The following is a 16,822-nucleotide window of genomic DNA, read 5'->3' as shown; positions in this document are numbered from 1 at the left end:
TGCACAAAGAACACTCTGAGGCAGTGCAGTGTAAAGATGGTGATAATATAATTAGGGTGACCACACAATTCACCATCCAAACTGGGATACGTTTGAGAGTAATGAGGGGTGCTAGTAATAATAGCGTCAGGACAAAAGGTATAAACAGGGACTGTCCCAGACAAACTGGAAGTATGAGCACCTAGATAACAATGGCCAACATTGACTAGCTCTTAGTGTTTGCCTGTCACTCTCCTACATGCTGTCTGTGTGTCATTTCTTTGACCTAAACAATGACCCTATGTGGGAGCAACTGTTTTTATCTGCACTGAACAGAGAAAGATGCCGTGGAAGACATGTAAAGGAACTTACCTAAGGCAACACAATTAGGGGAGGGGTGGGAGAGGTGGGACTTGAACTCAGGTCCTCTGAATCCAGAGCTCATGCCGCCCAGTGGAGGAGCTCAGGCCTCAGAGTACGACAGGATGAAGCTCTATTCACAGCTCAGCTTGAAATAACTTTAGGTACCTCTCTGGCTTTAGTGTCTTCATCCATAGAATGATGGCAATGCCTCCTTCCAGTCACCCTGGAGGATTAAATGGGACATGGTATGAGAAGACCAGGCGAGGTGTGTGTGCTTGTGATGTACTTGTCTTAAGAGAAAGCTATCTGCTAGTTTACTGTAGGCTCCATCAGACATCAATTCAAATAGCTGTGACACAAAGTGAGAAGTAGTAAGTGCTTTGACAGGTCACAGGAGACCCCATAGCCTAATGGGTAAAAGCCTGACATTTTGCTTGAGACCTGGGTTCAAATTCAGGCTGTCATATTTGAATAGACATTTCTCCAAAGAAGATAGGCACATGGGCAATGAGCACATGAAAAGATGCTCTGTATCATTAGTCCTGAGGAAAATGAAAAATGTAACCATGAGGAGATTTCACTAAACACCTACTAGGATGGCTAAAGTTAAAAAAAAAAAAAAAGATAATAAAAGATGTAGCAAGAACAGCTGGTAGAGAAACTGTAACCCTCATACTTTGCTTGTGGGATTCTAAACTGGTAGAGCCACTTTGGAAAAACAGCTTGACAGTTCTTCAAAAAGTTAAACAGAGTTACCATATGACCCAGCAATTTCTCTCCTAGGTATAATCCTAAGAGAACTGAATAAATATGGCTATGTAAAAACTGGTACAGAAATGTTCGTTGTAGCACTATTCTTAATAGCAAAGAAATAGAAACTGTTTAAATGTCCATCAGCTGTTGTGGTATATCCATACAATGGAATATTATTCAGAAAGAAAAAGACAAAGTACTGATACATGCTATTAAATGGAATAATCTTGAAAATGTGATGCTAAGTGAAGGAAGCCAGTCACAAAGGACCACATATTGTATGATCCCATTTATATGAAATGTAATTTGCCTCCAGAACAGGCAAGTCTATAGAGACAGAAAGTAGATTAGTGGTTGCCTAGGGCTGGTGGGCTTGGGGAAGATGGGGAATAACTGTTAATGTGTACAGGGTTTCTTTCTGGGTTGATGAAAATGTTATGAAATTAGCTAGCAGTGATGGTTGTATAACTCTATGAATGTACTAAAACCACTGAATTTTACACTTTAAAAGAGTGAATTGAATGGTATGGGAATTAAATCTCAATAAAGCTGTTATCTAAAAAAAATTCAGGCAATGCCCTTGGCTTTGGGTATTGGTGTCATCTTCTATAAAATAGGGCTTATGACAGAGACTAACTCAAAGAGCAGATGTGAGGATTAAATAAGAGATTGCATGTAAAACTCTTGGCACAATGACTGGTATCATAAATGCTCGATAATAGATGATTTTCCTTAAATACATGACCTTTCTCCTGTCCATCCTGAAGCAGAGGGTCAGTGGTGCTTTCAGCAAAATAGGCTGGGGATTCATGATAACTTAGGATGCATGAAGATTGACCCTCTCCCTAACACTCTCAAGTCGTATGTGCCTCTGAAGGAACAGCCTTATGGCTCTGATCTCTGTTATTTATTTCTTAACTTACATATTTGAGACCTTGCTCAAGATGTGCTCATGAAAAATTACCCTTTTAATGGTGGAGCATTTAATGAGAAACCGGATTATCTACTGCATAAGTGCCCTTCATACAAATTAGCTTGGCCCTGGGTCCTAATCTAAATTGGGCTCTCTACTTTCCTCTAAATGACCTAATATTTTCTTATTAATCTCTGCCCTCGTTCACCTGATCTGGCTCTGCTTCCTCTTATGAAGCATGCTCCTCAAAAGAGCTCTGTGCCCTGACAAATGTTTCTTAAGGCTGTCTTTGTATCTGACTTACGGACATTTTTCGGACATGACCTGGAGGCTGGAAGCTGTTTCTTCCATTTTCAAGCCATCTCTCCAATGGAGTTTTAATGCTGCCAGTGTATTAAATATCAACAGATTTGGGCCAGGTGAGTTTTGGTAGAAGTTTAGATGGGGCTTCACAGGGAAGTCGGATAGATGAGAAGCAGTTAATCATCGTGGTTAAGAGAACAGGCTTGAAGACACAGAACACAAGCAAACCATAAGCCTGGGCTTTGGCATCAGTCAGATCTGGGTTCAGGTCCCACTCAGTGAGTTTGGACAAATTACTTGGCCTCCCAAACCTTCAATATAGATCCTTGTCTATAAAACCTAAGTAATAGTACCTACCTCTAGGATTATTTCCAGAGCTAAACAAGTTGGTGCATATAATGAGCTTTGTACAGGACATGATAAATCCTACCTGCTGTTGTTATTATACTTAAACTTTGGAGGAAGTTCCAAATGGTGAAAGGGATGCTATTAGTGACTGAAATAGTGTCAGGAATTGAAGAGGCAAAGATGGTATTTGTGATAGAATAAGGTAGAGTAAGATAACCTTCCCAAGACATAGATCAAACCATAGGCCACTCCTACCAAATATTGCATAATAATTCAGGGAGAGGTGACCTGTGGTGCCCACAGCTAGATGTCTGTACGTAGAGGGTATATCATGGCAAATGTTCTTCTCTTTGTTGTTAGCCTTAGTCTCTGACATCTGCCCTCACTGATCCCGGAGGCTTAATTTTTACATTGATTACACATTCAGACGAATCATCCATGTGTTATATTTGCTTTATGGAAAGTAATTCAAGAAGTTTAATATGCTAGAAGTCAGCAAGGATGCGGTAGAAAAAATACCAAATGGGATTTGGGGACGACATGTCCAGGCCTAACTATGCAGACGTCCTTCTTTTGTGTTTTCCTGCTCTCGGCATTGTATCTTCTATGTGCTTCTTTTACTGAGCTGATAACAGGGGCTACAACTACCATTTATAGAAAACTTACCATGTGAATCCATGCTTTGCACATACTATCTCATTTAAGTTACTATTCATAATAACTCCTAAAGTAGATATTTAATCTTCATTCAACAGTTAAGGAAACAGAGGCTTGGCAGATAGTTTAGTTGGCTTACAAGTGAGAGAGCCATGATTTGAAATGAGGATATCTGGCTCTAAAGCTTATACCTTCTTACACATCTAGCATAATGCACTACACATTTTTGTTTGCAGTCATCAAAAACTTGAGCCTCTAGGGGCATAGACTTTGTCTCATTCATCTGTTGCCAGTGAATAATAGCATCTGGCACAGAAGCAATGCTCAGTAAGGGATGAATGAATAAATGAATGAAATGCAAGCCATGTTTCGTCAATAGAAAAGCATTATATGATGGTTAGCTATTGCTGTTGTTTTTTTTTTCTATTTTAAGTGTGTCCTCAAATAATTGTCAGCCCCACATAATGGAAAGGCCTCAGTTTGTCCATCATGTGGAGAGAAGAAATGGGCTGAATTATCTCCAGTGTCCTCAGGTCTAAGTGTCAGACTGACGAAAGAAGGCATGATAGAGGAGGTATCAGAAGTTGAAGTTAATGATATTCCAGGAGATGAATATCAGAAGCCTAGGGCATTCCAGGTTTTAAGAACCACATGAGCAATGCCCCAACCTGTGATGCCTTTGATGGGAGTTTGCTGAAGTTAGAGATTTGAATTCCTATGTATTCTTTTTTTTTTTTTTTTCTGACTATGTGAACGTGGACAAGCTATTTGAACTCTGTGACCTTCGTCTTTGTCATCTGGGAAATGGATATGGTTGAGTCGTTGTGAAGAGGGGGTAAAGTTTATAAAACATCTCACAAGAAAGATGTGCTAAGTTCACAGTAACTTTATTGTCTTCATTTTATGTGGATGTGTTTGAACTTCTGGTTGATGTGTCTCAGCAAAATATTATGCTAATAATTATTGAGAAAGCTGTTACGAGGTGTGGGCACACCGTACCAAGGAGTATGGAAGCCTCTTTCTGTACACACATGAGTTAGCAGAAGAGACATTGTAAAATCATTTTTTGATAATTGCCCCCGAGTCACTGCTTGATACAAAGCAATTACTTTGGAGTCTCACTATAAAACAGCCCATGGAATTGGGTGTAAGGAGGGTCTTGGACCTGGGCCAAAGTCATATTAAATGCTGGAAATGCCAGAGAGGCTCAGGGCTAATACTATTCTAACAAGAATGTCAGACATAAACTCCTAGTGGGTGATGATCGTTTGTTGATGACCTAGTGTGTATCAAAATCCGTGTTGGGTACTTTATACGTGTCATCATGTTTATTTATCTTAATGTCCCTTTGGGATTGGTTATTTTTAACTCTTTTTTTTTTTTTTTTTCTGCCTGAGAAAATGGAGTCTCAGAGAGAATTGTGTAATTTGCCTGAGGATTTAAAAGGATAGAGCCAGAATTTGCATACAGGAGTCTTACCATTCTTTTGTCCGTGGTCCAATGATTTGACTTTCATAGCATGTAGGTGAACGAGAGAACCAATCTCGGAGCTGCGGATATTTAAAGCCAATGGGGCCTGAACACCTACATATCTGAATCCTGCATTTCTCTCTTTTTAGGTCAGGATCGCAGTGAAGCCACTTTGATAAAGAGGTTTAAAGGTGAAGGGGTCCGGTACAAGGCCAAACTGATCGGGATTGATGAGGTTTCTGCAGCTCGGGGAGACAAGTTATGCCAAGACTCCATGATGAAACTCAAGGTACTGCGCAAGCATTTTAATTTAAATAGTGTGGGTTTGAGATGACCGAGAGGAAGAAATGATTACAGTCATTCTGGTAAACATATTTTTTATTCATATACTGGTATATTACTTGGTACACTGATGACTCACTGCATTTATTTATTGGGAGGACATGTCAATCATTTAGCAGATGTTTGTTGAGCATCTCCTATGTGGAGGTATTTTGCTAGCCCCTGTTGTACAGTTTTTGAGCATATCACATTTTATTCAATTGTATCTTCACGTGCAACGCCTGCAAAAATAAAAGTACAAAATCATCAAATTGTACTGTCACTCAGAGTTTATAAATTTTCTACTTTATTTTTTAATAAATTTTATATATTTCACCATATGATGAATATGGTAAAAGATGATATATTAATAAAAAAGCTGGTTTTATTCATTCTTGAAATTTCTATTAATGTCCCCCAAATACTTTAAAGGGAAAATGTTATAAAAAGTGATATGTAACTAGATATTGATATTTGACGGTATCACAAAGAGAGTGCTGATTTTAAATGCTTCAAAGAAGGCTTTTCATTGAGAAAACTAAGAAAGAAATTGAGAAAAATTTTAATATGCAAAATAAGAAAATTATGTTCTTAAATAGCCTTTAAAAACATACAAAATTGAACATTGTTTGTTCCCAGATTCTGGTCTCTATGTAATCTATGTCTCTTTTTTAAAAAAGTAATATAAAATATTAGAAAAACAGATGATTTAGCAAGAAGTTTATAAGCTATCTTATGCATTTAAGACCTATAATTTAATTATTTTCCTGATTATAGAATTCAAAAAATGCTCATTGTAAAAATTTTGAAAATACAGAAAAGTATGAGGGAAAATTAAACTTATCCACAATCCCACCACAAAAAGAAAAATCAGTGTCAGCATTTTTGTGTGTAACTAACACTCTCTCTTTGTATTTTTATATACATTTGTGTATATGTATATGAATCATACACATATATGTAGTGTAATTGGAATTACTATTTATAGTTTCGTATCTTGTTTTCTTTCTCCCTAATAATATATCATGAGCATTTTTTCTTACCTTCTAATAGTCCCTGAGGATACAACTTGGTCAATGTAATTTTTTTTAATGTAAGAAAAAGGGAAGAAAAGAAAAGAAAAGGAAAGAATAAAGAAAACAAGGCTGGCCAAGTGCCTACTAATATTAAATGTGACAATATCTATAAAACACCCTCTATATTGCCTTTTCTTTGATAGATGCTTAATAAAGCACAGGTATTAATTTTGTTTGTACTGTACACATTTTCTCAACAGTTTAACATGTATATCAGATGCTAAGACTCCCTGTAGTATAGCTGTAGGAATCATTCTTTTTAAAAACTCTTAATTTTCTAAACTGTGTATCATTCCTTTCTTTTTTTTTTTTTAGCTGTTACACAGCAAACTTTATTTTAATAGTTATTAATCTACTACAAGGCCTACTAGAAAAAAGTATAAAAGACATTAAAATCATGAGTTCACAGACTGTCTACTTGGAAGAGGTTAATGTATCCTTTTATAAAAAATAATTAAGCAGGACTTCCCTGGTGGTGCAGTGGATAAGACTCCACGCTCCCAATGCAGGGGGCCTGGGTTTGATCCCCGGTCAGGGAACTAGATCCCACGTGCATGCCGCAACTAAGAGTTCCCATGCCGCAACTAAGAGTTCGCGTGCCGCAACTAAGACCTGATGCAACCAAATAAATAAATATTTTAAAATAATAATAATAATAATAATTAAGCAATGTTATAAGATTTTAGGACAGTCCAGTAATGAGCCCCCTTCTTCTGCCAAGTTCAAGTCTGAGTGATAAATACACAAAGGAGTCCAACAGGAAGAATTCTAAATTCCAGCTTCATGACTGATAAATGCTGGTCTGGAGGATGTGACGTAGACACACAGCCACAGGGCATCCTTGAAAGAGACAGGCCATTCCACTTGGTTTGTGGGGCAGTTGGATAACTGCAGCGCTCCATGTTCACACACCCTGACCCCTGCTCTGCCCCAGAGCAGAACTGTGATTCACGCATGAGGTCAGACCAGGACACAGCCTCTCTACCAGCGGGTAGACTGCAGAGAGAGAACCCAGAAAGACTGAGCCAAGCAGACCCTAGTCAAGAATGGGGATAAAGGCCTGGATCTTGATTCTTGCTGAAGTTGCTCCTTACTGAGTATGAGGCCAGGCAAATGGAGATTTGCTTTTGACAAATATTAATTGAAAGACATCAAGAAGCTCTCCAGTGGCCTGGTTCTCACCCAGAGCCACAAGTCTGCTGAGAACAAGAAAGAGGCTGGTGCATCTTCCCCCAGCACCCTGGCAAATAGCATTCAGCAGGCATGGGTCACGGAGCACCTCACTGACAGCTGCCTTCATAGAAGCATGGAGGTCTCAGCGTATGTGAGACAGGAGTTGGCCTGTGTGCCCTGAAGTTCTCCCTCAGGGTTAACACTGGGCCAGGCTAGCTGTACCAGGCCTGGCCAGGATTGCCGACCTTGCGTGTGTGTGGGGGGGTGGGGGCAGGTGTTACCTGCAGTGAAGTGCTCCATCTGTCACCCCTTATAACTGTGAGGTCCCCAAAGCTCTGGAGAGTTGGTCCAACCATAACACGCTCCTGTCAAATGCTCTGAACTTGTTGACGGTTCTTGGTTCCCAGACAATTGTCTTTCCTTATTTGCAAGTTGCAGAGAAGAATGTTGACATTCCTGTTCCCAGTAGTGTTTCTTTAAGAAACACAGAAACATAAATGATCGATTCTCCATTTGGCCACTTGCCCAGGAAGGAAAGGCAAAGAAGTACAAAATGCCTGTTAGCCTTGCAAAAGGCCCACTTGTTCATGTCAGGCCATAGGAGAAAATTTTTTTTTTAATCTGTTTTTCTTTGCTAGGCTCTCTGAAGCTGGTGCCTCTTCCTGTTTTAGAGAGTTTTCTCTTGGATTATAGAGATTTAAGAGGGGACTCATAATGTGAGTATGAGTGAGCCATTGCCCATCCACCAGCGAAGCCACATTGTCATTGTATTTTAATTTAGTCAACAACACACTTTTACGTATATTATCTCTTTTGCTCTTATGAGGTAGCTGTTAGCCTCCCGGTTTTGTAAATAAGAAATCTGAGGCTCACAGAAGTTATAGGATTTGCCCCAGAACCTTCATTTAATCTGGGATAAGCCCAGAATTCAAGCCTGTATCTCCAGATGCCCAGTGTTTGATAAGATACAGTTTAGTGCTTCGTTCTATTCTGTTTTGTATCTGCGTTGAATCTATCCTGGTTCCCCAACTAGAGTTTAAGCTCCTACCAGTAAGCTACATAGCCCCACATCATTGACTTCCAAAGCAGTCAACTTTCAGAGGTATCGGGCAAAATGATGGTGGTTGAAGCTATGGGAGAGATGGGCTGATTACAGAGCTCTAAGTAAATCTATTAGTCAGGGTCCTGTAAGAAACACCCAGCCCGACTAGGTCAGATGAGGATACTTTAATGCAGGAGCGACATACAAAGGTTAGGCAAGGTTAAGGTAGCAAACAAGAGCTGGTGAGGCACTGGAAACTAAAAACAGTGGGAAGCTGTTACCATCCTAGGATGAGATCTATTTACTGGAACCCAGGGAGGGCGAGATTGAGGACAAAGTCCCTTCCCTCGCCAAGCAAAAATAAGCTACTCCTGGAGATTGTAGAACAAGGATGGGAAGGAGGCTGGATGAAATACCCTGACCTCTCTCCTTCCACGCTCTGATCTCCTGTCTGTGCCTTCCTGAGTGGAATCCAGAGGGCGGGAAGCTCAGAGGACCTGGCAATGCAGACCACAGGGGCCAGTCTCTGGGCACAAAGCAGGGCAGAGGAGGATATTTGTATTCTCCTTCTTACCTCGGAAAAGTGAAACTTAGGATGAGTTTTCCCCCAAAGATCTACAACTGATAACCAGTAGGGCTGAGATTGGAGACCAGGTTTAGTTCATGGAGCTTTCTGGAATAGCATTCTAGGTTTTCAGCTATTCAGGTTGCACACCTGCTTGACGTGTTCCCTGGAGATCACAGTCATCCCACCATGTGCATACACCCTGCTGGGTGAGGTTTCTCAGAGTCCTTTCCTGTGCATCATATTGGATTCTCACAGCAACCCCTGAGCTGGACAGGGCAGGCTATCAACCCTGCCTGGTGTGCCTGACCCCTTCCCTGTGTATAAAATCCTCCAGCAAGATGCTGCCTCTGTGTGACTCCCTTAGGGACACCTGCATCAGTCATTCCATACAGTGCCCAGCACATGGCATTGCTTCATAGAATCAGTATTAGTATTAGAGGTGATGGTCACGGTCATTTGCTGAGCTCTCCTTGCACGCTGCACCCCATGCTAGGTGTGGTATGTGCACACTTCACTCTTAGAAGTAAGAAGTATTCTCATTTTAGAGTTCTCCTTCACTACTGAGTTTGGAAGCTGGTGGTTCCACCTTTTTTTCATCCATGCCTCCCCAAAGAGCCCTTCCAGAGGGTTATAATAGAAGGAACCCTAACACTGGAATTCGAAAGGTCACTGTTTTGAATTCCCTCTATATGTCTTCTTAGTTCCTTGAGGTTTGGGGTGTTCACTTGGCCCCCCGATCTTATGTTTGGTCATTTGTAAAATAAGGGATATAATTTTTCCTTCCCAGGCATGTGGGATGGGCTGAATTATATGACGTATAAGAGAACTCCTACCATTTGGTAGGTACCCAAGAATACATCTGACTCCTTCATTTCCAGGTTGCCAACAGTGACTTTGTAGGTCAGGTGGCTAATATTAGGCACAGAAACCCCAAAAGACACCTACATCCATAGCTTCCGATTCCCCAGCCAGCCCTGTCCCTTGGCCCTTCATCACTTCTACGTAACAGCACTGAATCATCTGTGGGGAGGTGAGCCCCTGCAGCGTGCTGGCTGGTGGCAGGCTTGCTTGGACTTCATGCAGTTTTTCAGGGCTTAACTCAGGGTCCTGTCTCCCAACATGCCTGATAAAATTGGAGTTTTATTTCCCCAAGGATCACACCATGTGGATCATCCTTCTCTCTTGCATTTGTCCTGGGAAGCTGTACCATCAGCAGCCCCAAGCAGAAGTGCTCCTGAAACATGCACGCTGGCTCTTTCCATCCCTATTTAGCTGCAGCCGCCTTCTGCCAGGGAGTTCTTTGATAGCCACTTGGTCAGCGGCACTATGTGCTGGGAATTAGCACAATTTGATGTTGTGGTAATTCTAAGAGCTAGGGGTTGTTAGGACCATCTTGGAGATGGGGACATTAAAGCTACTCTTCTTGACCAAAGGTGCAAGCCTCTCCCCACCACGAGCTGTGATGTCTTCATGTTGGGAGGACTTAAACAAGAAAGAGAGGCTCCCTGCCCTTTGACACAGTCCTTTCAATGCTTCCATTTATAATGGGGCTTCCATTATGATGGCGCTACTTCTTGTTGTCTCTTTTGCGTAGGCCTGGATAGTGAAGTTGAAGGTTAGGCTGTGTAGGGATGGCAGCATCAGTTATTTTACTCCAAATCCAGCCAGGAACACAGATTTCAAATCCAGTTTTCATAGGTTCAAAGCCTGGCTTGTTCATTACCCAAGTGAGGGGAAAGTCACTTCACTTTTTTGAGTGCCTTTTTTATTCCAGGCTCCGTTCTCGACACTGTAGAATGAATAAAACAAAGTTCTGTGCCCAGTTGAGCTTTTGTTCTGTTGGGCAAAGGCAGACAGTCAACAAATGAATATACAATATGCCAGTGGGTACGACGAGGAAAAAAGATGCAGGGGGAAAGAATGGGATGCAGTTTGGTATGGAGAGTGGAGGGGTCAGAGGCCGTATCTCTGATCAGGTGACATTGAAGAGAAATAAGAACTACCCCTGGGATTGCAGAGACATACTTTTTTTTTTTTTTTTTTAATTTATTATTTATTTTTGGCTGTGTTGGGTCTTCATTTCTGTGCGAGGGCTTTCTCTAGTTGCGGCAAGCGGGAGCCACTGTTCATCGCTGTGCGCGGGCCTCTCACTATCGCGGCCTCTCTTGTTGCGGAGCACAGGCTCCAGACGCACAGGCTCAGTAGTTGTGGCTCACGGGCCCAGCCGCTCCGCGGCATGTGGGATCTTCCCAGACCAGGGCTCGAACCCGTGTCCCCTGCATTGGCCGGCAGATTCTCAACCACTGCGCCACCACGGAAGCCCAACAGAGACATACTTTGACCCTTCTCCCATGTCCTTAAAACCATCCCTCAGTGAATTTATGGGAAAGCAAGCAGCACGCTGAGGAATCTAGAAGCCTTTGAACAAGAGGAAGGGTTAAAGAGACAGGAGACTTTGCTTTGGGGTGAGTCACTCTCTTTAACTATTTAGAGGGCAGTCATTGGAGGAGGAATCTTATGTCAGTGAGTACCATCCCTGAAGGGTCAAAAGAGGAACACTGGGTAGGGTTACAGGAAAGAGATCTGGGCTCGCTAGAAAGAAGACACACGTAAAGGAATAATAACTGCCCCCTGCACCAAGAGTCTTGAGAGTGGACCTGTGGTCTCAGCTTTCTCACCAGCTCTCTGTACCATCTTGGGACTGTCCACCCAGCTTTTCGGGCATCAGTTTTCTCATCTGTTGGTAGAGGAATTTGGACTGATTAGTTTGAAGGTTTTCTCTGACTTCAACATTCTGTACATCCACATGTCAGAGGTGCTTGAGAATGAATGGGAGACTCCTGAGGGTGTGAATTTCCTACTGCTAGGTACCAAACAGGAACTGGACCCCGAATGCTAAGGGACAGTCATTCATTTACTAGAAGAAATTAATTCTTATGACATCCCTACAGTGCACCAGGTGTTGTGCTAGGTACTTTCCATAAGTTTTCATTTAATTCTCTCAATCATGCGAGAGAAGTATTTACACTTGAGGAAGTAGAGTTGAGAGTTAAGTCATTTGTCCAAGATCACAGCCAGGAGTATAATCCAGATGTTTCCATTCCGCAGACTATTTCCAGTACCCAAAGGGAGGATAGTCACACAACCTCAAGGGAGTGCCCTTTCCTTGTGCCTCTGGTCATACCTCTCACTCTATTTGCTGAGACTGAGGTCGAGAACACGCTGTTCTGAGAACAGCACAAAGGACTTTTATCTCTTGGAAGTATGAAATCATGATGATTTTAGACTTTTCGACTCCTAAAGAAGTCCAGAATGATAACTGTTGAGAATTGGGCTTACTCACCCTCTGTGGAGGCTAATAGGGATGAAGGGGCTGGAAGCCTCAAAACATGGAATGCAGAGTCTGCAACAGCCCTGGAGCGTAAATCCCTTGAATGTCCTCATCCTCTGAGTTGTACCCTAATATGATGCCCATGCTTGCCTGTAATTGGCCACCACAGAGGCTGATTTAAAAAGCAAGTGTCTTTACTCTTAATTTGCATAATATCAACTTTGGCGAGGACTCTTGATAGCACATTCATGTAACAATAATTTCCTGAGTGTCTCCTGACCTCCAGGGACAGTCCAGGGACTGTCCTGGGTACGAGGAAGAGAGCAGTGAACAGAGTAACATACCTACCTTTTGTGGCATCTACCTTCTAATTGACTTATACACATATCTTCAGTTTACAAAAAATTTGGAAAAGTGGGGAAATATTTTTGAGAAGTGGAATGCACTTGGTAGGTACTTTCCTTGAAAGCACAGGAATGATTGGAAAAATGGTAGAAGAACATACAAAATGTGTGGGTAAAAACTGCAAACCTTAGACATATGACCGTCACATTTTTCCAAACAAAATTGAGACATGCAGTCTGGCAATATTTTTTCTTTTCTTTCTGATCTCTAAAATGAATTCATATGAAAACTTTTTCCAGAAGTATAAAATTAAAATCACATTTAGGAATGTATTCCATGACTCATCTTTATTTAAAAGGTTAAAACCATATCCAGTACAAAACCCAGCAAAGATTTTAACAAGAGGACCATATTCTGTTTATCCTGGGGTCTCGAATTCTGAGCTGAGCATCTAGGCACAAAGTAGGCACTCTATAAATCTTGGTTCGTCCAATGAATACATGTTCAAGTATCTATTTCTACAGTTTTCGAGCAGTGCAGTGAGGACAAGTATTACCCTAAAACAACAAGAAAATGCAAGCCCGTCGGGGAAGGCAGCAGGGAAGTGGGGAGGGAATGGAGTGTGCGTGATTGGTGGCTTCGGTTCATGATATCTGACATGCCTTTGGGACCGGAGGGAATTTTCAAATGAAAACACTAAAGTAAAAACCACGTCCTTCCTTTCAACAGGGCGTTGTTGCTGGCGCTCGTTCCAAAGGAGAACACAAACAGAAAATCTTCTTAACCATCTCCTTTGGAGGAATCAAAATCTTTGATGAGAAGACAGGGGTAAGTAAAGGAATCACATGGCATGGTGAAGTTGAATCCACTGACAGATGTACCCTTAAAAGCCTCTACTCTCTGGGCAGGGATATCAAACAAGCATAAAAACAGATAAAGCAACTGACAAACCTGACCAACTGTGATTGTCCATCAAAGGGAGGCTCTTCCCTGACTTGGCCACAGTGTGACTGCACCAACACAGTGTGACTGTGTTTCTTACAGTGTAATTGGGATAAAAGTGTCACACAGTCCTGGTAATGCAATAGGGAGATTGATGTGCTTTGAAGAGCGGTGGGTAATGTGACAGTTTAAGTTAAATTTCTTTGTGTGCTGGCAACTTTAATGACATGCATCCTAGAGGGAGATGCACGGGGGTCATTTGACTTGGTCAAAGCATCCAGACTCTCTTGAGTGGAACCTGTGACACCTTGCAATTGCTGTCATCAAAAAGAATAAATGGAGTTTTCAGTCTTGAAAAAAAATCTATCACTGCATGATCAGGAAATGTAAGGGCTGATCTGTTTGTTAAACCCACTGAAGTAGTGGTTTGTATTTTCATCAACCTCCCGGCAGCAGTTAGCTCCCAGCTTCATCCCCAGGACTTGCCTTGCATTGTTGGCCTTGTTCATTGATGGTAAGGGAAAAACAGAAAAGCGTTCTGTTCTTTGATCTGTTTTGTCCAGAGAGCAAGAGTCAGATGGACATGTTTTCCTTTTATTCATTCAATGCTTTATATAGCTTCTAACACACCTCCACTTATATCACCTCCTTTGAACTTCACAGGTAATTTGTCAAGCACTGTATAGACAATACTCAACTAGCCAAGTTACCTAACCTTGTCATTTTGCATTATAATTTTCTCGCCTTTGTTCTGACTCATATTAGGATACCAGTGGGTAGTAGGATGATAATTTAACAGTAAAAAATGGATTTTCTTGAAGAAAAGTTATTCCTGAATAATAATAGCACAGACATTTGTACACCCATGTTCATAGCAGCATTATTCACAATGGCCAAAAGGTAGAAGCAACCCAACTGTCCATCTATGGATGAATGGATAGACAAAATATGGTGTGTGTGTGTGTGTGTGTGTGTGTGTGTGTATAATGGAATATTATTAAGCAGTAAAAAGGAAGTTCTGACCTATGCTACAACATGGAAGGCATTATGCAAAGTAAAAAAAGCCAGTCACACATAGACAAATTGAGTAGGATTCCACTTAAATGAGGTATCTAGAGGAGTCAGATTCACAGAGACAGAAAGTAGAATGGTGGTTGACTGGGCCTGGGGGGAGGGGTGATAAAGAGTTAGTGTTTAATGAGTACAGAGTTAAAAGTCTGGGGAGAGGGAAACAGTGCTGGTGATGGATGGCTGTGATGGCTGCTCAACGATGTGAATGTACTTTATGCCACTGAACTGTGCACTTAAAAATGGTTATAATGGTAAATTTTATGTTATGTATGTATTACCACAATAAAAAATCTAGTAGTAATAATTACCGTTTGTTGAGTACACACTAGGTACATATTAGTCACTTTGCATACATTATTCAGTTTTGTCCTCACAAGGGTCCTATGAGAGAGTAATAATAACAGGTACCGCATCAAGCACATAGTATGTTCCACTCATTGTTGTACGCCCTTTAGAAGTACCAATCCATTTAATCCTTACAACAACCCTATGAGTAGATAGTGCTGTTATCTCCATTTTATAGTTGAAGATATTAAGGAGAGAAAAGGATATGTAACTTGCTGGAAGTAGGTGGTGGTGGAGACAGGATTACAACCTAGGCGGTCTGGCTTATGAGTCCAACCACAATGTCTGTTATCTCTCAGGGTAAGTGACCTTCTCAGGTTCATCCAGCATGTAGGAGGCAGAGCTGGGATTTAGCCTCCAGTTGACCTGAGTCAAAAATCAAAGCAGTTGGGCTTCCCTGGTGGCGCAATGGTTGAGAATCTGCCTGCCAATGCAGGGGACACAGGTTCGAGTCCTGGTCCGGGAAGATCCCACATGCCGCGGAGCAGCTAGGCCCGTGAGCCACAACTGCTGAGCCTGCGCGTCTGGAACCTGTGCTCCGCAACAAGAGAGGCCGCGATAGTGAGAGGCCCGTGCACCGCGATGGAGAGTGGCCCCCACTTGCCACAACTAGAGAAAGCCCTCGCACAGAAACGAAGACCCAACACAGCCAAAAATAATTAAATAAATAAATAAATAAATAAATAAAAATAAATTTTAAAAAAGTTGCTTTAAAAAAAACAATCAAAGCAATTGACCTCTATGTTATAGGAAAGGTGGACCCACCTGGGGATGCCTTGGTAAAGGGAGTTTAGAATGAGGGCACAAGCATCAGTAGTCAAGGAGCTTGAAGGCAGCGAGATTAAGAGCCTAATGTAAGCCTCTTCTGCTTTAATAAAAGTATGGTTTCTAAAACTAGGGAAGATTTTCCTTTTCCTGGGCAGACTATAGTTTGGAGACCTGTGCTCAGTTCTGAACCTCACATTTTAGAAAAGATATAGTCGAATCAAAGTATATCCTGATGAGGGGACCAGGGCAGTTGGGGGAGTGAAAACTACGCTGGGCCAACACTTCTGAACACAGATGTGGCCACGTGGGATCCTGGGTAACACACAGGAGGCAGAGAGCTTTGGGCTTGTAGAAACTTGGAGGATATCATTGACCCCTTAGCATCCTTCATGGTAGGGATCCAAGGAGCGTGGATCAAGCCTAACTGAGAGATGCTTTCACAAGGATTTATATGCCCAATATATGTCATCATCTCTAGTCTCTTCCCAAGTCCGTGCCTGCCCATCACATGACACTGACATCACATCACCAAAGGGACTGGAGTAAAGCAGAGTATCAGATATTTTATTTTGTCTAGGGCCATGTTTTTGGCTTTGCTATTCCATCATGTACCCTACCATCAAATAGTTCTCATCACCAAACTTTAACTAATGAGAAGAGGTAGTTTATATTCTTTACCTTTCTCTAAATCCTCACTCAAGAGTGGCTAACCTGGCCCCAAAGAAAGATACCACCAAACCTTATAATGTGATTTTTTGATTCTTTATCTGGACACAAAGAGAGCAGCAGTAAAGTCATTATTTCAGCTCAAAGCCATTTGGCTTTGTTGAAAAAAAATGTCATCTCCTAGTGGAGAATCGGGATGAAGGCAGAGTTAAATGTTTTCTGTCTGGCCTAGTCTGCTCCACTTCTGTTTGATTAACCTTAGGCCCTGTATCATTGGGCTTCTGCTACCCTAGCTTGTTAATTTGTCTCAACACAAGCCTGGGGAAAACTGGTGGAGGGAATCGAACGTTTAAGCCTGAAGTAGAGAGGATGGTGGGAACAAGGCACT

General features: G+C 41.7%; 1 protein-coding gene across 7 annotated transcripts in view; it reads left to right on the top strand.

Annotated features, from left to right (window-relative positions):
* DAB1 (DAB adaptor protein 1) overlaps positions 1–16,822 on the top strand; it is a 416,708-nt gene that overhangs the window by 267,048 nt on the left and 132,838 nt on the right. For all 7 annotated transcript variants that reach the window (XM_028164171.2, XM_057532044.1, XM_057532077.1 and 4 more), the window contains exons 3-4: positions 4,936–5,075; positions 13,372–13,470. In XM_028164171.2, the coding sequence (XP_028019972.1) occupies positions 4,936–5,075; positions 13,372–13,470 (239 nt within the window). The remainder of the gene's footprint in view (positions 1–4,935; positions 5,076–13,371; positions 13,471–16,822) is intronic.

The sequence above is a fragment of the Balaenoptera acutorostrata genome, chromosome 1 (assembly GCF_949987535.1).
Source record: "Balaenoptera acutorostrata chromosome 1, mBalAcu1.1, whole genome shotgun sequence".
Taxonomy (NCBI): Eukaryota; Metazoa; Chordata; class Mammalia; order Artiodactyla; family Balaenopteridae; genus Balaenoptera; species Balaenoptera acutorostrata.
This window is presented reverse-complemented; position numbering and strand designations above follow the sequence as displayed.